The sequence below is a fragment of the Varroa jacobsoni genome, unplaced genomic scaffold (genome assembly GCF_002532875.2).
Source record: "Varroa jacobsoni isolate VJ856 unplaced genomic scaffold, vjacob_1.0 scaffold_218, whole genome shotgun sequence".
Taxonomy (NCBI): Eukaryota; Metazoa; Arthropoda; class Arachnida; order Mesostigmata; family Varroidae; genus Varroa; species Varroa jacobsoni.
The window spans coordinates 245,060-270,097 of NW_019213120.1; the positions used below are offsets into that span (position 1 = coordinate 245,060).

At 43.9% G+C, this 25,038-nt stretch overlaps 1 protein-coding gene across 1 annotated transcript in view; it reads right to left on the reverse strand.

Moving 5' to 3' along the window:
- Nucleotides 1-2,120: 2,120 nt before the first annotated feature.
- LOC111273715 (uncharacterized) overlaps nucleotides 2,121-25,038 on the reverse strand; it is a 64,726-nt gene continuing 41,808 nt past the window's right edge. Inside the window, exons 2-4 of the mRNA XM_022855603.2 lie at nucleotides 8,096-8,207; nucleotides 5,877-6,025; nucleotides 2,121-4,485 (exon numbers count right to left, since the gene is read on the reverse strand). Coding sequence (XP_022711338.1) covers nucleotides 4,436-4,485; nucleotides 5,877-6,025; nucleotides 8,096-8,207 — 311 coding nt within the window. The 3' untranslated portion in view covers nucleotides 2,121-4,435. The remainder of the gene's footprint in view (nucleotides 4,486-5,876; nucleotides 6,026-8,095; nucleotides 8,208-25,038) is intronic.

Here is a 25,038-nt window from a genome sequence, read left to right on the forward strand (position 1 = left end):
GACAATTTAGTATTTTTTGTAGTAGTACGAGCAAAACGCTGATTTGTACCAGATTTTTCAGTCCTTAACATGCGTCGAAAATAAGTTGAACTTTAATAGACAAAAGAATGAGTCCCAATGAAATGTACGTTTAAATTAATTAAATAATATTACCGGTAAAGGGCATACTATCCCAGGAGAGTTAATAGTATTCAATACACATAGAAAGTACACGAAGATGATTTTGTAGTTACTGAAACATCAATGCATGACTATCTAGAATGCCGGCCGCACTAGGGAACGCATCGTTCTTATACATATTTCATAGAACGTTGCACGCGACGGAAATGATTCATGCGTCAAATTTTCATACACATATAGCATATAAGTGTGTCGACGTGGACATAGGATTTAGCGTGCTTATAAATTACGGTATACAACATAACAAAAGTCCGTTCAGCAGCAGGAGCACGCTTATCATGCCTTCGTGTAACGGCCCCGATTATGCTCAAGTCATTCTACAGTAATTTTTTACTAGCTGTAGGAGACTGAGCTGAAGGCAAAATATTGTGTGAGCATTTCGGCCGTCGTCAACATTTTGAGCTCATCACGACCGTGCGTCTCTTGCAAGAAACCCGGGATTGCCGTATCCTATCATGGGTCAAGTTATTCAGTGAGCGTTCTATTGTTGTCGGTATCCATCTGTTTCCAAATCAGCTCGCGCAGAGAGGACAGTAATGGCGATCGACTGCTGACCATCCCGGGTCCGGCGACTCGTCCAAAAGCTTCTTTTCCACATTTAACGTGCCATCTGATCTGTTCATAGGAACAGGATTATTCTACAAGGATACTCGTATATACACAGGAAGAAGAAGACAATGTCGGGTGATCATATCGAGAAATTGTGTCCTGTGGTAGTAAAGAATAATTTGTTTAAAATATAAAAATGTGACAAATTTACTTGTTGACAAAATTACGTACCCCAGAAGTTGGAAATTATCCCCAAAGATCAGTCAGTGACATGCATTGTTTGTTTTAATATTTAGCTAAAGACAGGCGTTAGATTGACTCTGTAGAGTTCAAAATTGAGTTATTTTTTTTATTAGTGGGATTGGTGGGAAGGTGTCTATAGTATTTGGTAAAGCTACGGTAGTAGATAAGCCAAGTTTCGTTGCACAAAGATGGAGCAGTAGATGTGCTCAGAGTTCGGGTAAGTTAAAATTGTCTTTTGCAAAGTCCAACAACAACAACAATTTTTTCCGATAAAACTATCCGCGACAATTTACGGACCCATTTCAATAATGTCAACGGTTTTTTATATCGTTGCTTTGTCGTCAGACAGTTGTAAATAAATAGAGGTCTACTGGAAACAAACGAAAAAGCATCTAGATGTAAATTTTAAAAAGCTTATCGACATAAACGGAGAAGTGTTTTGGTTTATGTTTTTAATGGCGCGGTGTGGTCTGGCTAGCTAATGCACGTGTTTTCGAGTGCGTTGCTATTGTGATAATAACTAACAAGCCTGCTGTCTTGCTGGTTCAAATCTCAACGTTGGCAAAAATTAGGAAGGCAAAAGAATTGGGGAAAAAAGAAAAACTCATGTAATGGTTACTGTGCCGTTTCATAGACCAGCGAGACCAAGCCTGGTTAGGTCTTTTGTGGAGGGCAGGTCCTTGACGTTGTACCTAAAAGAGGCAATTTCAAAAGCTTCACACAGAAAGAATAACCGAAGGAGTTAAAAAAGAGAAAGAAAAAAAGAAGCTGATCTACTTGCACCTCATAGCCATTAAAAAACACTGTGACCACGTACAAACACCCTGGTAAATATCGTCTTAAAAGAAAACAGCTTTTGATTTCAACATACAATTGCAAAATTTATTATGTTCTCCACTTTTCCTCTGACCTTATATACTTCATAATCGACGTCTTGATATCGTCGTAGTTCTTCCTTGTCGCGTCCTTTACTTCGCCATTATCAGCTCGTCGCATCCTCATCATTTCCCGTATTATTACCGTTACACCCCAGATATATATCTTCATTGCCGTCACGGGCATTCCTACCGTAATGACCATCAGTATCTTCATCCTTTTCCTCTTTTCTCATTGTTAATATTATCATCATTATTATTATTATTATTATCATTATTATTATCATCGCTTCATTATATGGCGTCAGTGATGTAAGCATGTAATAATTAGTCGGTAATATTTCTATATATGTGTCCATGATCTCTGTTTACCACATATTCGCTTGAAGAAGAACGGAAGGGGACAAAGGGGTCAAGCAGATTTCTAATTTTAACTGGCTCCCATGGTTACGGTTATTCTCGCCACCTGTGTCTGCTTTGATGTCCATGAATTAAGTGCGCTCGAGCACTTTTATCCTTCTATATATATATATATATATATAGCTAGGTAAAAGAATCTTCTCCCTCGAGACTCGGTTTCAAGCTTTCCAATAGGAGAGGAAGATTTCCTTCACAATCATTGTAAGGTGGTCATAATGGCGATGATCATTATCGCCATCCCTTCCATATTATATAATATGTATTTCACAAGGAAAGAGGCATATGAGTGTGTGTGGCTATGTGTTATTACAATTGTTTCTATGTTAATTCCTTCGGTCGAGTTGTGATGTATCCGCTGCTTTCTAAATGGTTCCCCCTTTCCGAGTGCATTTCCCTGTCTTTTACTGTGGCCCATTTATGTTTGTTTACGCGCGTCGTTTGTCTTTTATTTAATCGGCGTGCATTGCGTAAAACCGATTGTTGATTAGCGGCTAATTTGCTTCTTCTGGCGTTCTCTCAACGTCTCTCTTTCTTTCCCCGTTCGTTGTTCGGGTTCGTCCTTGTCAATAGTTTACATCGGGATCAAACAAAGGCCAGAAGTTGTATTTATAGGTGAACGGTCCCATCCCGTTTCTGACCTCGAACGCTTTTAAACATAAGCTGATCAATGCGTTATTATCAGCAGAATGTCGTTTGTTGATTCGTTCGTTGTGATTGCGTTTCAATGGCAAACAAAATTACTTTCCATAAACTTTTTTTTTGTCTTGTTATTCAGTTGTCTATATCGTTTCTGGTGCATATGTCTACACGTCTTTAATTCTACTCGCTTGTTCTGTGTGTGATCCAGTTTTATCTGTGCGCCGGGCAGCTTTCTAGTTTAGGGAATAGTTTTGTTCTTAGAACGGTTTTGAACACGATCATTCTCAACATCATTGCGGTGTATGCAGGCCCTCCTCCGTCTTCATGTATGATCGTGTCGATGTTTTCTTTTTCCTCGACCAATAGGTATATGTTATTGAGACCACCATAAGCGGAGCTTCAGTAATATAGCTTTCCCATACATGCATCCATACATACCATCATAATTATTATAAGGATTTGTGTCATATGTTACCATTCAACTGTCATATGCGCTTAAGAAGTGCGCGGGTTTTTCGCTAATTTCGAATGTAACACAGCTTCACTGGCTCTTAGCAGCTGTCGTACAGTTGATACTGGCTTGGCTACATGGTTTATGATCAACTAAATTATTTGAGAAAAAATGTCTACTAGATACCAGGTATTCGCATTAAATTAACAGCTCTGTCCATCCTCGCATTGGTCTACGCAAACAAGATCCGCGCAGACGTTCGACACGCATATACATGACCGCTTCCTTAAGCACTCATGCACAGCCATAAACTGTACATCGCACATATCATTTTTACCCTTATAGACCACTTTATTCTCACCAGTTGGGGAAAGTTCTCCATATCCTTTCCGGTTACGCTAACGATATTATATCTACCTTCAAAGATCCCGCTGCACAGTGTATGCCGCAGAGTAGTACCTGTTTCACCATCCGTTTACGTAACTGAACCTCCTAAAGACGTTCATATTGGTTGCCTAGTACTTGTCCCTAGTCGCCTTTGCTTTTTTGCTCCGTAATCTCATCTGTATAAGGATACATGCACATATACTGGCGTATAAGCTTTGAGTGTTCAAGATCACTATTGCGATCCTTTCTGAGAGAGTTCACGTCTCGCTACTAAGTTCGGCCGTGGTCGGCGGCCGTACAGCTAACTGCACATGACCACCCTAAGCAGACGGTCACTGGTTACCAGCTAATCTATGTATACCTCCATAGGAACTACAGACGAATGTATCGCTAGCCTGCAGTTCGAAAGCGTGATAGCTGCTGTCCACCGATCACTCCGCCTATTTAAGGCAAAGCCATTTTCGACGTGCACTAGTAGTAGTCCATAATAGTCAGCCTACCTATTATACGCACGTGCTCGATTTTATCCCGTTCCGACACGACAGCGAGCGACATTTCCCCATTACCTTTGCTCGCTAATTTTTACGCCGTTAGAGTAGATTATACTGTGGTTGTTGCGTAATGATAATTAGTTGTATCGAGGATTAGCTTTTACGCATACTCAGTGCTCTGTGCATATTCTAGCAACTGCCTAGCTGCTACTCCCTCCATCGTCACCGGCCGTCGTGTGATTATATAGTCCTGCAAAACAGAAAAAGTAAAATCTATTCGGTATTGTTCGTTAGGGTATTTTATAAATATTGCAACTATGACATGTACAGCGATCATAATGATTGTGTAGGAGTCATTTAATATCTGGCATGATGGAGGGCATTATCATTCAGAGTCCGTTTGGTTCGTTTGACGAGCGTCAGAATTAGTTTTTAATAGGTTTGTTGGAGATCGTCCAGAGCGTGACCACTATGTCCAAGAACAAGAAAAACACGAGGAACTATTATCATGTAGCGTTTGTTTTAACACTAAGAGTTATGTACGTTGTTCAATGTTGATGATGATCCTCTTCCGTACGTGCATTTTCACGCGATGTTCTTCCTCCGATCAGTATTTTTTTGACGGTACTTCTACGATCAATTGCTTTTTGTCATGTGTCTCCTTCGCTGATCATCGATTTTCGAGTGAACAACTATATATCTCGATATAGTTGCTTACAAGGTCTACTATACGGACTGTGAATCTGTTTCGCTTCCATTGCATTTTATCTCCTCGCGTCAAAGGCCAAATTTCGGTATGGTCTGTCCCTAAGCAGTAAGTACTACCATCAGCCATGATTCAATCATCACTAATAGAACGTCAGCATGTAAACACAAGGCCGTCTCATGACTGCCTTATGAATGGAATGATGCCTGTCAAATTAGTGGAATTGGTCCTTATAGTCCTATGGTTGAACTCACAAATAGACGAAAGAACGACTCGATTTAACCAGAGTCATCATCCTCGGCGGACGGAATCGTCTGGTTCTATTGCGTAACAAGGGAGTCTGGTGAAGACGAATCGACACTTTGACGATTCAGATTATATCAGTTTAAATCGATAGAATTCGGTTACGTCTTCTTGATAGACTGTTATGTCACTAAACAACATCGACATATTTATCTATAGCTATCAGGCCCTCCCAACAGATCCTACAGATCAAGATGTACGCAATGAGTACATCTATCCGTCTCTGCCAGCGACCTAGCGGGCGTGCTTATGAGATCTACTAGGATTTTCGGTACTTCAAGGAAACAGCCGGATCATACCACGAACGGCAACCCAGTTGTTTCTTTTTCTTGAATTACAGCTACGATGGCTTGCCCATCGCAGCTGAAACAGGCGCTAGTTACTCAACATCATTTTCATCAGCGATTTTCAACAGTTCCTCGTTGTGTGAGTACGGAAAAAAGAAATAAACTTAATTAAATTCAGGGGACAAAGTGACATTCCATTTTAATAACAGATAAACTAGTGACTGACTAGACGTAACTTACGGATACAGATATCTTTCATCCAATGAGTAATGGGAAATACATGACAGAAGATAGGATGACTAATAGCAAATGAGTGAGCATGTATCGTTTGGTTACATTGATTACCTTGAGCCATGAGCTCCAACGCGAGCGGATTAGGTCGTCCCGTAGACTTTTTAAGCTTGGCGCGTTTATTTTGGAACCAAATCTTAATCTGAGACTCATTCAATCCTAGTTCCGACGCCAGGTCCTGTCGACGCTTTTCTGTCAAGTATCTGAAAAGCAAGGTGGGCCACGACAAACACACATACTAACATTTAGCATATCTATATTTCGTTCAGCTTGAACATTGACGCTTAAGATGCTCGACAATGGCTAACTAAGACTACAGTCGGGTTCCATTCGGAATATTCTCGATCTACCACCATTCCATCTATGGATAATTAGCTACGAGATAATGAAATCGACACTTATTTTGTTTGTTGCGCCTCCATTTCGTCCGCTCCTGGAGCTCATCAGATACTTATTATCTACTGAGATATGCATGTATTATTGATGTATACTATATTTGTTAGATATGAATCATTATCATTGTGGCTGTAGATACACGAAGGTTGAGATGGTGTCCAACGGTAGCACGAATAGCTATTTGTTTAGAGCCTGTGAGATGTTTGATGTCATGCAGTACTCCTACTTTATAGTACTGTTTCGCAACTGTTATTAACTACGATGCGGTAAGGCTTGGCCCAGTGTCGATCGATTTTGATTTATTAAAGCCCATTTGCAGCTATCTCATTTGTAATTTCTTTTCTAAGACAATAGAGGTTCATATATATATATATATATATATATGCTCATTAGGTTAGTGGCGTAAAGGAAAGACAACGCTCTACGGTCGTGCATATTAAATAATAGCAGGCAATACCTGTGTTACAACAAGCGTTATAAAGGGAAGACCCAAGAGATACGATCAGCCTCGTAGCTAATTTATTTCTAACGATTGTCTCTCGAAGCGGACGCTTCGATTTCGGCTGGATCCCACTATTTTACTGTTGCTCCTAATTCAGCAGGGGGAACGTTCTCGTCCTGCTTACTAGAGTAACCCCTTTTCTATCAGCCCCATTCAGTTTTCATGAAGGGACCTGAGGTCTGCCAAACACTAACGGACATCGATATTGACTCGCATGTCGGAAAATATGCAACCGACCGCCATCGGATCGTTGATATAAAGAGTTTTCTCTTTTGCGACGAGTCTGTGCCGTGATTTTGATTTGGTTAGCTAAACATGCATTAGATGGTCAGACAATACGAAACGCCGGCGGCAATCGTATTCCCAAAAAGTAGCCGTAATGTTATTACCTCTATACAATAAGTATTTGATTCCCGAAAGTGGATCCGTCTTGCCACTCAGCCAGAGACTCTGCATAATAGATATAACCATAACATGTGTACGGATGCGTGTGTCGGATCTATCTGAGTTTGTCTGGTTAATAAAAACAACTGTGTATCGCATCACAACCCAGCCCAGCAGTTTCCTACGTGGTCAAACAGAGTCCACCGGTATGGAGGGCGCCTATATGCCCACTACCGAGAAAGCGTCTAAGCGTCTCGTATATCAACCAAATATATAATCGTTTTAGAGGTTGCATATATTTGCATCAATGATACTGCTGCCACTGTCTCGTCCTCAGATAATTAAAATATGCCCTTTTGGAATATTCCCCGATATAATAGTTATTATATGAGCGACGGCACATATTTTTATGCGTCCTTCCGAAATGTAGATATGCGCGTTTGCGAATGTTTCACTTTAACATAACTAGTGTGAGGCTAATTTTGTTGCCCTTATCTCTATTGTAGTAATAGAAGGGCGGCGGTATTGGTTATAGAGGACGGTTCGGACGTAGGTCGACTCTTTATGGAAATCGCACCCTTACGGAACGGAATCTTAATGGACACCATATAAAGGAAACATGCGGGATGATTAATATAACCGTGCCTTCGGAGCAATAACGAGGCAGGCAGCGTTCAATAGTTCAGGCTCCGTAAGGTGCTTCATGTCCTGCACAGGGAGGGCTACAAAGCAAACAGGTTTCTGGTGCTTTAGATCGTCAATGAAAATTGTTACCACCGTCAAAAGCTCAAATCAAACAGAGGCGACAGACAAAAGTGCCTTAATCTTCCCATTTGAGAAATTCGCCTAGGATACTGCATTGTCAGTTCCTCAGTCAACATCAGTCAGATACGAGTTAACAAGACAAATGCACACTGGTAAATTTCGCCATTGTTTAATTTTTCCCTAGATTCTAGAAGTCGGCAAAGTTCCTTAACGAATACGTTATTACCGGTTGTCCTGGAACTCTTTCTTGAGTCGCTGAAGCTGTTCGGCGGTAAAGGCTGTTCGGGGACGTTTTTCATCAGACTTCTCCTTACGTTTCGTCCTCTTTGACCGGGGACCTGTAATTGTAGAAAACGAGAAACACAAAAACATACGTTTATTATATGAATGAATTCACAATATTGTAGCTATCGACATCATTACTACAGCACTGCTATTTAACCGATCACTGTAAGAGTCGCCTGGGTTGTTTTTTTCCATGTTACGCCCCATTATTCTATTTATAATAGTTTATTATAAAAGATCTTTGGCTTTTTTTTTAACGTATTCTAGCGACAACAACAACGACGACTCCGCTTCCCCAAATGCATTAGATATCCAATGATTTCAAGGTGTTTATGAGCTAACCTATCTGCCCATAATATCCATATGTATGTATGTACATACACCGCATGATTCGGATTCTGTCAATTCAAATTGTCTTCCCTGTTCTATAGCAACTGGTGGATTCTCAACGATCAGCCTTCCACCTAAACATCCCTCAGTGTCTGTGGATTTAAATCTATGCCCTTTTACCTTTTAGGCGATAACACCGTGCCTGAGGCTAGCAGCGAGCAATGGTATGGAAGAATATTTATACACATACGTTACGTCGCTCACATCGTGTCCCCATATCGTTCCACTGACGATCGAAATCGCTCGGATAAGCGAGAACCGCGATCTCGCAGCTGTTTGTTCGTTCATACGTTTGTTCTAGCTGGCAGAGCCAGCTGCATCAGTATATCTTTCTCTCTATGTTATTAGCAGGATAGCGACAGCGGCGGCAAATGCTGTTCACTTCCTCGATATTTTCGAAGAAAGCCCCTAATAAAGGCAAGGCCGAGTCGGAAAGGCGGCAGAGAGAAGAGTTTAACGTGCAGACTTTCCCTGGTAGATAGCAATACAATAGGATTGATTACAATCATTTTTAATCAAAAAAGAAAATCCAGTAAACGCGAAATAGTGATGATGGAAAGAGACACGATCAAACAAACGGGACGGGAATACCCGCGAGGCAAAGATTTTATACGAAGATATTATGTAGCTTTGAGAGCCGAGAAAACGCGAACCATGCGATACGTATATATATTTTATTACGATTAATTAATATCGAAGAAAAATCAATGGCCAGATCGATACGTGTGGTATGCGTGGCTTTGGGAGAACGACGCAAGGGACAAGAATAGAGCTTGACGAAAGATATTCTATGTTTTAATAATCCCATTTATATTTTGATAATTATCATTATATACACGAAATTGTAGTCGGTGTTGTTACTGTAATAAAAATAATAATATAAACATAAATAACAGTGGCATTAGGCTAAAAGAAAATGTTCACGTAGGCATTTTTAGTTGTAGCTGATTTTATCCTTTGTTTGCGACCAGAGACGGAGACACGCGCATCGTGTCACAGATTACCTGGTTGGTCTAGCGTACTCTCTCAAGAGGCCTTTACAAGTGGATGTCTTGGAAAACAGAATGAGGCTTTTTTTGTTACCAGCAATTCCGCGGAATAGACGTTGAAGGCATACAAATGGTCGTAACAATTGTAATAACAGGGATTGTTAGTAAAGTCAGTCAAAATGCAGGAGAAACAAACACAAGCTTTTGTATTCGCTGTTACTAATCGTTTTGTTATTATTATTATTCCTCCTTTCAAAATGTGGGATTGTGTTTAATGTTTATATAGGCGTAGTCGGTCAAGTATAGCAACATAGTATTATTATACATTGTTGTTAGAAAAAAGTTGTGATGATCTGCGAACGACGCTAGTTGAACGTGGAATAGTCGCATTTGTTGGCCCACTACATGACTCGGTTAGGAGTTTTCATTATGCGTCTCCGAAAGGCAAGCCGACGACGCCAAATGAAAGTGTAAAGTAGATTTTTCACTACGAGAAAAAATTCCTGCTCGTTTCATTCACGGACAGATGAATGAGCCGGCGGCTACGAAATAAAACGTAACCTTTATCTGTTACAACGCCGAAGTGAACACGAAGGACTATCGCTTGTTTCACTGCATATAAGAACAATGTTATATAATGTGAGCTCATTTAGAAACAAAGCAATTCGCGTTTGCAAACAAAGCAATATCCTTTTTCGTCTGCTCTCCCGGTCTCTATATACGACAAAGCTCAGGAGTAAATGAATGCACTAGAAAATAAATTTAACACCGCCCTCTACCGACCATCATTTTCTATAAAATCGTTTGTCACTACTGTTTCAGATATTCGCTTGCCAGCCTTTCGATTATATAACTATCTCAAGACAAAAAGACGATTATAGATACATAAAATTAAGTCGTCTTGGCTATGTGCAATAGTAATCTTTGCTACCATCGAACGTCCTTCTGGAAAATTCAATTCATTTTTAATTAAGAAGCACAATATCACTAATTTGATATGAGAAATTGCTCCACGTTAATAGAAACCTGTAATGCAGGTCGTTAGATATCGCCCTTGTATCTTCTAATGAGCATCAACCAGCAGAGGCTATCAGATCGTAGTTATAATATTTACTATATCTGTTCTTGTTACCAAATAAAGAGGATTTGCAACAAATTTATTCAATGAGTAAATCAATAGCAGATGAGTACGAACAAAATGTCCATTGGAACTTCGCTGGTCAAAGCTACGAGGATCAGCAATCGCTGGTGTATCAGCCTGCGGTTGATGGCTATAAAGGTCACTATTAATTACTATACATTTGTCTCAGACTCTAGAATCCACGCGTCTTCGTATCTGCCGGAAGTGATATGGTTTGTATTAGTTCACGGGACACGGCCATGTATGTAGGCCAAGTTTCAATAACACATATATTCCGGGTCTAGCTACCTGACGAGTCCGTCTGTTTGAGCATTTTTTCGATTTGTCTTCGTGTAGTCGACGACAGACGAATCATTATAGGTTTACGCTGATAAAGTGGTGTCAACTTCTTCCTGGACGGGCCTTATCTAGTTTGTTATAGACAAGCTTTTATGCGACCATGAAACTGTGTCTCCGCGATTAAGCCTGTGTGCGACGCTATTCGACAAATACTTGGTCTTCGATAATCATTTATTTCCAGCTTGTATTCTACAGTGGAGCATGCTCGCTCGAGGACCAACGCTATAGAGTCGATTGTCACTTTCGCACTGAGGAGACATTGCTTTGTTGGCTGTCACGTGACAGAATTTGTTACGTTCATTCGAAGTTGAAGTTACCGTTCGCGGCGGAACCGCGGCAGCAACACCAACAGTAAACTCGCATTGCTACTGTTCCCTTCGTTTCTTAGGACTGTTTGAATCAATCGGCCGATGTTTTCTCCTGATTAAAGTGGAACGCATTATTTTGTAATACGTCTATAGACAGAAACTTGTACAGATGTAGTTTATCTGGAATATAAATGTGCGCATGCAAAAAAAAACGTCGTTTTACGTCTCTGTGGCGGCAGTGGCAAGTATACTCGGCGTTCTGCCCACACTCGTCTCTACTACGTGGAACATATCTACTATATACCCTTCTATAAGTTCACTATATTACGCTGTTCTTGTGCTACACATGCCAGATACTGTGGGCACATTTACTTCAGCGGTCTGTACACCTGGCCCAACTGTTGCACGCGTACGTACCGTGTAGGCAGGAAACTACCAGCGTCCAACTAGACTATGTTTGCAGGACCCAGGTTAGTGAATTCAAAAGCACGAGTGCTTGCTTGTGTTCGTATGACACACGTTGCTCCGTCGCGCGTATACGTGTGTGTTTAGCGGAATATCAGAAATAGTCAATACAAACTGGCTTATGTGTGTTTACGGCATCGATTTGTATGGGGTCCCGCTCGCTACTTACTAATAACACTATCGCAGCCGAAAAGTGGAGCTCATAAAGATAATCTGCAAACGCCCTTTTCTCTTCTTTCTAGCAGCTCGAAGCTTGCGCTTCTTCGACTGTCCACCCTTGTAACGCATAGCTTTCGTAACCTGAGCATACGTTAGTTAGTTAGCTAACCTACTTCGAAACACCTTTTAGCTACCAGCCAAAAGGCAATTCCCCAGAATAGCTAATCCGGATTACATTCCGCATCCGATCCTCTCGGTCAGCCGCTTACTGAATCACATATTTACTTCCCATTATTTGCTCCGTCACCAATTGATTCAAGCAAATCGGAAAAAGTACAATGCTTTTAATAATTTGACCAGCCTGAGTGAGCCAATCGCTTACGCTTCATGCATCGACAAAGAACATAAAAAAGTTAATTGTTAAAGCCAGGTCCAAGCCTGCTTAAAATGCGTAGTTTGCTGTGCGTATGTACGCGATGATGCTGCGATGGCGCGTCCTGGGCGGTTCGGTCGCTCAAGCCTATTGGCCGTCCCTAGCGCCGCCACAAGCTGCATTTGGCCTGTCTCACGTCGCTGCCGATCTGGTGCCTCTTGGGCGCTCTGGTAAGGTGAAGTCAGTCTGTTTCTCCTTTCTTTGGCTTTCGCTAACGCCGCCTGATGTGGGTGCTTCGCCTGTGGCCTCACATCTTCGCCGCTGTCGCCGATGGGCGACGGATACTGTTGCTGATGCTCACTTCGATGGTTATTTCATACTAATCGTCGTTGTGAGTGCCATTATAGGATCGTAGTAGAGCTGTTCACTGTGTTCAGAGCAAAAATAATTTGTATTCGAATATAAACGTCTTTATGTTCTCTCAACGAAGCGATTCAGTTTCTCGCATTTTCTACTTTGTATGTTCATGTGTTTATTACAGTATCGTTCACCATATCTTACTCATGTGAGGGCTTGCGCCAAGACGACGGGACAGGATGGATCGAGGGAAAGAGACCTAGCTGCGATCAAAAACTTATAGCTGCTGTTGCCCCCCAGTGTCAGAAATATGCCTGTCCATGCATGTGAATTCACCCATGTGAAGAGCATAAACAGGCCCGGTGCTGGTAAACTGAGATCGTAAACGCTGATAAATGCAATTCGGGGCACTTTGGGTATCACCACTTAAATTTTAATGTGCCTTACCTATACGACACATGCACATAGAAGAGTACGCACCTCCCACATGTTTTTTAGCGTTATTGATGCTTCGTCTCTTTGAATGTTTTCGGTAAAAGTAGAATGATAAAATGCCGAGAGCTCAAGTGCAGAAGATCGGTTCTTCTTCGTCATCTTCATATGGCTTTTCGGCCTGCTTTTCTCCTTTCTTTCTATATGGGCGCTGTCGGAACCATCGCTAATCGTTGATACCGCAAACTACACGTTTGATACTCGTCATGGCGACGCGTACTAATCTGAATTGACTAAAAGTGCCGTCACGTGAGCGGCTCCTTATCAGCATCGCGGTCCGTTGTTGCACGACGTTATGCAGTGACGTGAACACACGGATAGTTATTCTCGTAATGTATGTGCTGTTTGCTGGTAGGCGTTTGGTGCTCGAAGTGGGTGTAGATAGACGTTCCAGAAAGACAAACATTCTGGTCACCAATGGGCGCTGGGCCAGTTAGACAAGTCAGACGGATTAGAAGGGGCGGGCAGGCGGCCTGTCTGATTAGTGCGGCACCGGTTGCCTCCATAAAACGACAGGCTACGTCCCCACGTGTCGTTCACTACCAGACGACGCCCAGTAATATTTTTATGTGAATGTTGTTGTTTTCGAGAATCGGTCCCTTTAACAACCGCTGCCTATGAGGCTAGCTGTTTAGCAAAGGCAAAATGCCTCGATCGTCCCGTGGCGTGGCGACGCCGTTGCGACGACCAGTCCTCCGTGTTGGCTGTTGGTTGCTCATGTAGACGGATGTATACCGTGACCGTGCACATGTTCATATATAGATATGAATATAATGTATATTCGAAGCTGCGTAGGGGAGAGGTGCTCGTAACTCTGAAGACCATCAATGTGGGTTAGACTGTCTCTTGGCTAGCCTGGCTAAGTCTGCGGTAGCGCGCACCTTCAAGCCGGCCAGCGATGCGTCGACAGAAATGAGTGAATTGAAGTAACTGAATAGAGTTGTAGTAGCGTATTGGCGATGATTATAGCTATTATCAGCATTCTAATTTTAATTGTTATTGTCTTCATTATGGCGATCCTTCGTATTATACATAAATGAGCTACCTAGCGCCGCGATTCTTATAGGCAAAGATTTCCAATCAAACTTATTGCATTCACGGTGTCGTGCGAGCATTTCTTATCGAAGGCACCATTAGCGACTAGATGAACCAGTTAAGTTCAATGTCTCGAACTTTATCTATCAGACATTGGTGCGCGCTGCGGTGCGTGTCCAAAAATACGCGACTGTTATAGCCAATTCGGCATCCGCTTTTCTCCACACAACAACTATATGCATAGAGCCAATGCGGAGCGTCTGTTGAAGTTATTCGATGGGGCGATTTAAGCGACACAGAACTGTAAGGGGAGCTTCTTTTGACGGCATACGAATCTTTCGACGGGAGATGTTCGCCCCATCGATGTGTGTGCATGAAAGCGTTGGTGTGACAACATAAATTGCTGGAAACCTCTTGTTCCTCAATTCCCGCCCTGCTGAACACTATTAGTGGGTGGCACCCCGTCGAGTGAACGCCAGCCAGGTGAGCACGAAGCTTGAACCAGGACGATGGCGAAAACTGCGCGCAATGTATGATGTACAACCGATTTGAAAATGTGGCCGTATCTCATTTTCATTGATTGTTATGTACAAACGTTCATTTATTGAATCTTAGTTAGACAACAATATTCTTCCGTTATACGCCCTATGAGAAATGGTCTTTCAAAAAGTAGATAAATTGCAATAAAAACATGTTTGCTTCATAATCGGTTGCAGGTAAATTGCATACATTTGTTTCTGTGTTATCTGTGTATAACTTTTCCAACAGAAGTGAATACTCGAGAACGCAAAGTTACTTAGAACTCATCGTCTTCGGGCTCGGAATTTTCTGTTTCGGCTACCCAGAGCAGTCGTAACTCCTCTAAACGACTATCTGTACCTGATTTCAGAAGATTTTCTCCCCTCGTCTAATGACCTCCCGAACAGATGAATGCCACTGGAAAAAAGGCGGCAACCCCGGTCGCCCGGATCTTCGATTGTCTCGTGCTTCTCTCCTGCTCCGTTTATAGAGTCATTCTGGACGATCACACCCACAGTGGACCCAGCTGTATCCCACCTGAAATGTTCTGGACTAGTATTGTTATTGCTACTTCTGCTGGTGCTGTTGTTGTCGTTACATTAGCCAATCATAACGATGATGCGGTTATTGCTACACGAGTGCCACCCAAAGACTTTGAGCGATGAGACAAGTTTGTCACATGAACACGCACCCTCGTATCCACATTTGCCTGGAGGAAACAACCACTACAGACTAGGGACGAGGTGAGATCATTAACAGAACATACATCTTCTAAGGGGAGCAAGGAAGAGAGAAGAGAGAAGAGAGAGAGAGAGAGAGAAAGCAATAATCCTCAGTTAGGTCTTCTAGAAGCAGAAGAAGACAAAGTACAGAACTATCTCCGCCACATTGAAACAAGCCGCAGTCCTCGTCCATGATCTGGATGGGCCGTGGGAGACCATGCGGGTAGACATGTGGCATCATGCTAGCTTATCGCTACGCAGTCGTCCGGACGTCACCGGCCCGTTAAAGTTTTTACTACAATAGCGTAATAAAGTGGCTGAGAGAGAGCAGAACAGAGCAGGAAAAGGAGAGATCGTTCTCCTGTCGATGCAGTTATATCTTCTCCGTGGAGCAAGAAAGCGGCAAGCCTCTGTCAGAATCCGACCTGTGCCTACATCGACCTGAAGGGGAAGAAATAGCGAGAGGCCGCAGTACTAAGGCTGTATGTGGTCGAGCTGACCACTCCTGCGCAAAGATAGAGACTGTAGCTGATACAGCCACAACAACAGTGACCACCCACTGTGCTCTGGTCTGCCACGTCGTTTAGTCGTCATTGAGGTGAAACTTAAGGCCAATGCTCGAGAGTGTAGGACAGATAGAGACCGCGATGGGATTCATTGGCATCATTAACACCCACTTAGTGGCTTTGCGCGGTGTGTACTGTATAACTGTGTGTGTGTACCTTCTAGGATCTTGTCTCTTTGGGGACTACTATCTAAGACAAAAGTACACGACGGTGAGAAACAACGAAGACCAACGGATTCCCGTTCATGAACATGATCATGGAGAGAGAGCGTCCAACAAGATAAATAGCCTTGTTCTTCAATTTTCATTGCATCAAGCGTCCTGGCTGCGAGCGCGGCAAATACTCATAATGATGTGGTTGCCACTGGTCTCAGCAGAATTTGGAGCTGGACAGCCGATCCCAGATGGTGGCATTTCTTCCATACTTTTACTATGCCTATTACCAACAAAAATCAACAAAAAATTAGAATGTTGCCTTATTTAACTTAGACAACGACAAATGTGACATTAATTAATGATGAATGCGTGTAGCAATGCCAGCTGTCGATATGGCAAAGCTGTAACATCACTCCATACCATACTGTCCGACGGAGCTCAGATCTTCTTGTAGCGACATCAGTATCGGTGAGCAGTTCATATCTCAGATAATTGAATTACCTGATTATGCGACAGACACCAGTGGGAACAATTTTTGGCGTCACATTGCCTCCCTTTGGATACGTTTATGTCATCCAACTTCCTCAATGTCTGTTCATTCGCTTTTAGTTAGAAAAGTACGCCATCGTCGTCGTCAGCATCATCAGCAATAACATCAAGCTTTGATTTTGATCAGATTTTATTTTACCGCTGGTTAGCGAGTTTTTAATCTAACGTCCAACCACCCATTGTCGCCTTGCAATGCTATATATATATATTTCTTTTTATTTGTTCTGCTGTTAGTCAGACAATAGTTGTAAAGGCAAACTGCTAATTTAGAAAGTTAAATATACTTATGCTCTTCCGCTGCGGCCTTTGCTGGTATGATGGCGCTGACAATGATGATTCATGGTTTGTTTTTATCTTCCCCTGTCAACTAGGGCCGCGCTACAGACGTAACGTCCATCCTGTGACGTTTTGTTCGGCACGACAGCATACACCTGGCTGTGTGTAATACCTGAATATCGGTTAAGCCAAGCAAGTATACACCACTGGTGGCAGAAAAGCAGATATAGGCATAAGAAACGAAAACCGGCATAATCCTCTCTAGCCTAAGTCCGCTCGCTGGAGAATGCCATAATAACCCCTCCGGATCTGTTCTGTGAAAAATCTGCTGCAGCAGCCATCAAGCGATGTTCTAATGTGAAAAGCAGAGAGCCAACACGATCTCAGCGATTAAGGATAGGGCCCAGGCCGAAAGAGCACACATTTTGCCTTTTAGCTACTGTTGCTGACTGTGCTGCTACCTATGTGTAAGACTCAAGGGGAATCGGAAAGGCCACTTGATGGTGAACTGACTCGCCTATTCTGTTCCGTTGAACTGGTTTAGCTAGATCTTCGGGGGGCCCGCCGCTAGTCGCGCAGCACTCAGTGAACCCTGTTGTTGGTGTCGTTTTAGTCATGATGTTAATGTTGCGGCCGATGCCACTGAAGTGCTTGTTTATCCGCTCACTTGTCCATCGCTCCGAAGACCGCTTTTACTGTTCATTTTTTCTCATCTACGCGCTTTTGTGTCGACGACTCTCTTCGGACCAGGAAGGAAAGAAGATCAGGGAGACGGACCCACCGTGAAGACCGAAGGCCTGAGAGTGCTTCTGCTACATGGGCGGCGCTGCTCTCGCAGTGGCCGCGACTTTGGTTAGATCTTGTCTATGGAGCCTCACCGTACAACGGAACCCAACGCTTCGTTAGAAGCTTGCCTGAGCTCCCGAAGCTGGTTTTGCTGAAATCAGCATCGCCCGTCGATTGATGTAAGTGAGCACCATTTCGTTGCTGGCGACAGCGACGATCGACTTAGCGACGGCTACGTTGGTTCGCTGGGTGTCCATCTGACAGTCTGAACTAGTCTGTGCGTGCGCGCGGGTATTTTCAGCCATAGCAGCAGCCGCGGCCGCCGAGGCTGTTGCGGCGGCTTCAGCGTAATAACTTATTTCGGCCAACGACGAATGAAGCAGCCAGCAGCAGCGGCGGCAGCGGACAGAATAGAGAAGGGCGCTGGCCAGGGTCATTCGCATGTGTCCGACAGGCGATAGACCGATAGATCAACCAGCAAACACCAGACACGAATATGATCATAGACACACAAAAATTACTTCAGCAAAAGCAACACTAGTGGCATTACTGCTAAGAGCAACAGCGGCGGCAGAAACGACAACAAACCAACGATGATGTGAAGGAAGCGGCCGGAATGACGACGGTGCTCATAGGAGTCTGATGATGCCCTTCCACCATCAGGGACAGCATTGATATGACGTAAATGTTAAGTGTATTGTTGACACTATTTATGCCGCTTCTGCCGCCATTATTATTGTTGTTGTTGTTGTTGTTGTTGTCGTTGGCCTGCAATCATCATTAAAATCCTGTATATGTTAACGATGAAGAAATTTCGGCCTGAAATAAATGAAACCTGCCCGAAGGCTGGTATAGTCAAGCGAAGATCGATATAATCATAAAATTTCGCTCGAGTCGTACTTAAAACGTTTACGGCAGACGGGCTTTCTGAATGATTAACTGCTATTGCTTAAGAGAGGTTAACAGATGGCGCATCCAGGTAAACTGATGCACAGAGAACTGAATTGAGAGGCCAGCCCAATCATATAAGCAGGGCGATGTTCTCTATAATGCATATATCCATATACACGTCAAAGATAGGTGCTTACAGGAGATATTAGGCATACTTTGTTATGATCATTTCATAAAACAGTCGTATCAGTGCCTGCAAGTGGGTTGGAGCTTGACTTCAACGAATTGGTGACCCAAGGACAGAGATTTGCCCCTACCCGTAGGCTAATCTACTTCTAGAGAGATCGGATACCAGGACAAATAGCGTTACAGATTTGGTCTGCGAATATTGTTAAGGTAACCTGAGGATGAAAAATCCAAATAGAACGTCGAACATCATGATTACATATATTATTTTGGTAGTTCACATTTGATGTAACAGAACTTCAGCTGTAAATTAGATCAATAAACGGTAATTTAAGGCTCATCAAATGTGATGAGGTACAGTCTTCTTCACCATCAAATGTGTTTGCATCGTTGCAGGACGACAGAGCGTTCTAAAGGTAGCTTATTTTACCACTACATACGTATTTCACTCTACTCGAATCGTGAAATAGACTGAATTAGTTACAAGAACGCCTGTGAACGAAACTTGTAACAATTATAATGGTTTACATTGTATTAGCGTGCGTATTCCACAGTATATCGTCACTGTTAGTGTTGTTAATAATAATCTCACGGTCGCATTACTTTTTTCCGCTCACTCGATAGCCCGTTAGTCTCTGCCATTTGTTTTCCTTAATTTTGGCTGTGCAGAGCCCGCCAACAATTGCTGTGTGGATGACAGCCATCCTTACACAGATTTTCCACCTGTAAATTTGCTAAACTAATTTAGCGGGCATAGCTAGAAACGATAGCAGAATGATCGACAGTTGACGTTTACTAGTTGACGATGGAAAGTTAGACCCCCCGAGAGGCTTGAGGAGGGGGAGGAGGATTTTCAGAGTGATTTTGTGCGTATATACTTTTCATCTCAAATATGTCAAACGTCGTTTTTGCCCGGGAGGAGAACAGACAGATAGAGGGCGTGATGGATGTTGGGTAGAAAGCAAGGTAATGAAATAGTTTAATTCAAGATGCTTATTTCTCGGCTGATGGTCGCTTGTTGTCTCGGAGCCTACGAGGCCCCTGAGCGCTGCGGTGCTATTGGCAATTACAGACGCAATGGCAGCCTTAGTCGCCACCGCGGCGGGCTACCGTCAACAACGGCGACTTTCAGATAATTAGCCGCAACACATCGCTCTCACGCAGGATTCACTTTCACACGTCAAATATCGGACAGCCATGTTCAAATCATGCATTTTTAGAATGCGTAGCGGCACAGAGCATCTGTTATCGACGTAGTATATCCATATTATTATTCTGTATAGATAATTGTTAACGTAATACGATAGTGGAGGGAAGAATAGTAAAATAGTGGCAGGCAATACGATGAGCAGCCGTACCACTGCTGCAGAGTATAGTGAATAGATACGCGTAGTTTTTATATAGATTTTGAAACTAATACTCTAAATGGTAAAGAATCGTGTGAGATAACGATAATAAGATCGAGTATAAATAATAATAATGGCTCTTTGTAACAGTCGGCCAATGGTCAATGGTTATAACAATGTATTATACTATATTGCTTAAGTATGGCGAATAAAAAGAGTGGTCGATTCTCATATTGATAACTATCGTCAACGATAAGAACAATCGCGATAACGGTGGAAACCGGCAAAAATGAAATCTATCAATGGCCGATGGCGAATTCGTATGTCTTCATTTCGTCCCTTGGCACGGCAGATGGGCAAAATCGCTGATGGTTTAGTGATTGGCTTCGGATATATACTAGCACGAGAACGTATATAGGTGACTTCTTGAAAAGTCCACTTATCGAGATAACGCACACAAATCTCCGTGCGCCTGTGATGAATCGGTGTACGCGTGTAGCATTATGATAAGAACATTTATTGGATAATGATGGCGACGATGACCGCTTTATTGTGCCGTCATGGAAAGAGCCTCAGCTCGGCGAGACAGATCAGTCAAATGGCGACAACAGGGAGTACCTTACGAATCCTACGGAATAGCCAGTGAATTTGCCGCTAAGATCGTGCGTACACACAAAAAGCTTAACGCCTTGACGATATTTCCTATGGTTCCATCATCGCGTTTCAATAATCTACAATAATAATTTTTGACGTCAACGTTAGATACGAGAATCTTAGTATCCCATACAGGCTACGAAAGAGCGAAACTGTCATACCGACGGATACTGCTTCTTACGACTGATTTGGGCCTACGAAAACAGAAAGCGAAGGGCAGAGATATAGCTACAGCAAAATATAGAATGGTCCAGCGATTTAAAACACTGTCCGTCTATTCCTTCCTTTTTTCTGCGGCCATCTTTTCAACTTGCGGCTTTCATCACTCAAGTATCCCGCCACCTATGTTGCATCATGTAGAATACTGATTGGGGTCCATCACCTCCGCCTAATCACGTCATCTCGGTCAGGTCGGATTATCTCCTGACCATGCTATAGCATCAAACTAACGCTGAATATCTCGCGACTCACAAACGTAGCTCATCATATATTATAACTGGGTTATCGTCACTAGACAAGTGGTGGTGCCGGCTGCTGTTGCTCTAAAGTCATGCTGGCGGGGCCGCAGCAGACGTGAGGATGCCCATGCTAGCACTGGAGCTGCCCTATCCAAGCCACAGCGGTAAATTCCGTCGCCTCATCGTTCATGGGCCCACCGGACCTAACCCGATTATCCGGTGCTTCCATCATGTTCTCAATTAAGCGAGCGGCTGGCTGTTTTGAGGGGTTCGCTGGATGGGCTGCCGGTCGGGGTCCACATGGCTGGCTAGAGCACACACAAGCAAAAGCCACCCCTGTACCGTTCTCCCGGCAATGATGATCCACCAATACGTCCGTCAGAAAACAGCAGCGATATTGACACTGCACATTCTGTTCTCTTTTTCTAAGTGGGCACCTTACCCAATACGTATGTATCTACTGGCAGTTCCCATAACATCGAGTTGCTATCCGATTCACGTCAGTCTACAAAGTCAGACTATATATTTACTCATGTAATTCGAAACGATCGAGTAAGCTTATATAAGCTACAAGACGCTAACACAGAACATAGAAAAGCAGGATAATAGAATATAACAATGCGACAGCGGCATCGGCAAGCAGCTATACAGATGTATATGGGCTGACAGCCTTTTTTAAATAGGTTTGCAAATTTTTTTGTTTTTCTTTACTCGTTCTACAACTAGGTGCTTAATGAAGGGAAAGTGCGACAAGATTCATTGTATCACGCATAGTAAATGCACACAGCCAGTACTGAAAGGCCAAGTAACTAGAAAAGAGGGACCAATCGTATGAAATATGTATTTACACTCGACCATACCCCTTTGTCTGCCTCCTTTCTTTAACCCCGCCTTTCGCTCAGACACTATCTGTGCCTGCGGCCCACTACTAGTGGCCAGGGCCATGGTGGTTGTAGCTTCGGTGGCTACTTTCAAATATTGCAAGTGCGGCGAGCTTCGGTCGGTGCGCACACACACATCGTCAAGCGGAAGGGGTTCAGCCTCCTTAGAGCCTTCTTCCACTCTCGTACAAGCAAGCATCGTAGTCCGATCCAGTTCAGCACAGTCATCCGTTGATCCTCCCCCCACTCACTCATCCACTTTCGCTTAACATCTTATCGTATCATCCGCTGTATATAATACACACACGGACGTGCCCACATCTTAGTGTACCTACTCTTTTCTCCTGGGAGGCGCACTTATAAAACAATTACTCCGCTATCTTCCTTTTGCCAGCCGAGCGTTGGGAGCTCTCGGCCTGTACTAGTAGTGCTGGTGGTGGGCATCCGCCGCCTAGCCTTTCCGCGTCGACCAGGCCGCGTCTCGCTCAGCCGCGATCATCACTTCTTACAGCCCCCCTGGCGCTCTTTTCTGCCGACCTAACCCTGATTACCCCCCGGAACAGCCCTCGGTCAGCTCCTCTCCCCTTATTCTATCTCTATCTCGATTCCCTTTCTTTTCCTTCTTGCTCTCGCTTATTTCGTATCTCGAACCGCCTTGGCTCAATTCATTGCTGGCGTCGTTCAGGCGGGCGCTCGGAGCACATACGACAGCGCTCTGGAGCGCTAGCGCCAGTTGCGGCCTTATAGTTCTCCCAACCGGCGCAATTACCCCCGACACGATAGTCGTCGTAACTGCCGTCTCCGCCCTCTCTGTGTCGTTTTCTCACCCTTTTTCTCTCTTTAACTCAACGTTATTTCTTGTTCCTGCATTATCGGGGGCTGTCGAGGGACAGCAGGTTAGGAGACTGAGACAACCGCGGCCGCGGAACCAAGCAGCGTGGCGCGAACCTCCTATATTTCGTAGAGTTGTGGCGTTTATGTTTGTGGATTCGATTCAGCTCCGCTGCCTTTCTGTGTGTGTATGCCGTGTGTACGGGAATCAGGTTTAGGATGGAAAGGGGGCGGATGTTACTTGCTTTACAGCGTATGTGCAATGTTGAGCGAACAAAGTATATTTTGGGCGACGAGTGTAAGCCCGCTGGTGTTAATACACCCACTTCCAGGAGAATTCCCCATTGCCTTACGCACCCCAACATACTTGTAGTAATGCGGAGGTTGGTGGATCCAGCAGACTGTGTGTCACCGCTATCAATACATTAACACTCGTGGGTGGGCAAAAGTGGATGGGGCGGAGAGATGCCAGAGGGCAGGCGGAGCGGGACAGTTGGGGGTTCAAGGCAAACTGCAGCCTCCTTGAATCCTGTCCCACTTCTTTGAGTCCCTTGAGTCCTCCTGCTTGCTGCCCGAATGAACACAGTTTTCCGATCGTCAGCCGTCGGCTTGCCCTCGATAGTGCGCGATGATAGGAGAGGAAGTGGCAGAAGAACAAGGCGAGTCAAAGACCTCCGCCGTGTTACAGCAGCCTGGGGTGACGAGTAGCTGGATAGCCCCACCGTAGAAAGCTGCTGTCAGTCGGTGGGTCGGCCCGCCGTTTGTGTAACAGCGGGAACCACTAGCCGAATAAGATTGCAGGGACAACTCAAGATGCTATTCGCTATCGATGAAACATGCGCTAGTTGATGCGAGAGAAGATGGGACTAACGGTCTGAGAAGTGGTGCCGCTGCCGCTCCGCTACTATCGTAGTGGCTGGCGAATTTAAGCGGCGATGGTGGGCGCTACTGGATGCTGGACTACAACTACAGCTACAGCTGCTGCTACGACTACTGCGATTACAGCGCACCGTCGGGGATCAGACGAGTTGATGGGGGCGTGTGCTCGTGAACAACAGGCAGGCAGCGGGATTTTTAACGTTGTTGAGCTCAACGTCAGAGGACGAACCGAAGCTGACTTGTGTTGCCTTATCAAGAACCAGAGGAAGAAAGATGGAGACGTGCTTGAAGAATTTCACGATTCTGCCTTTCCTGCAGTACGTACGTGAGCACTTTAGTACACAGATCCACAGAGAGGTTGATGGAACATTCTCAAAAAGCATAAAGGCACCTCTATATTCTCCGAAGCGCTTGGCCGCTTGTTTCTTTTATGAAAGCAGCGAGATTTAATAGTTTCCTTGTCGGACTTGAGCCGTGGTCGAAAAGCCTTCGCTTTCTGTGAGGTGTTTCTTTGTATCAAGAGCGAACACAGTATTTCATATCGTCGCTTGAAATAGCGACGTATATAGATGATGGTGAAGAACGGTGCCATGCAGATAGAAGTGGGGTTACGTTGTTCAGGTAAACAGGTAAGGTCGTCTTTAAGTTAAGCAATCAACGTGCGGCGCTGGAGCATTTGCACAGGTCGAGAATTGCCTATTTCGCTCCCAAAAAGAGAATGGGTATCCGAAGAAGAAGGACAACGAGGTTAGCATTCGGTTTGGGGCAAGCCAAACAGGGAATTGCAGATGTCGGTCCCGATTGGCAATTTGACGACATCGTTGTACGCGATAACGGTAATAGGATGTTCCTAAGGCGTAGTTTACAGGTGGTGATGGCCTTGTTGCGCTGATGGGGCATTGACAAGCGCGACATTAATGGAAGGTAAAGAAAAACAACTCGAACCGCCAAACAGGAGCTCGTTGTAATTAAGAAGCGCCTAATGGTCCACGAATAGAAAGCAAACGAGGGTGTGCCGCGCGGTTCATGGGCAAACGGTAACCACCCAATTAAAGTTCATTAGGGTGTTACTGTTTTTGGTCTAACGTGGTGTCGTAAACAGGTAATAACACATTTTCGATGCAGCAGAAAGAACTG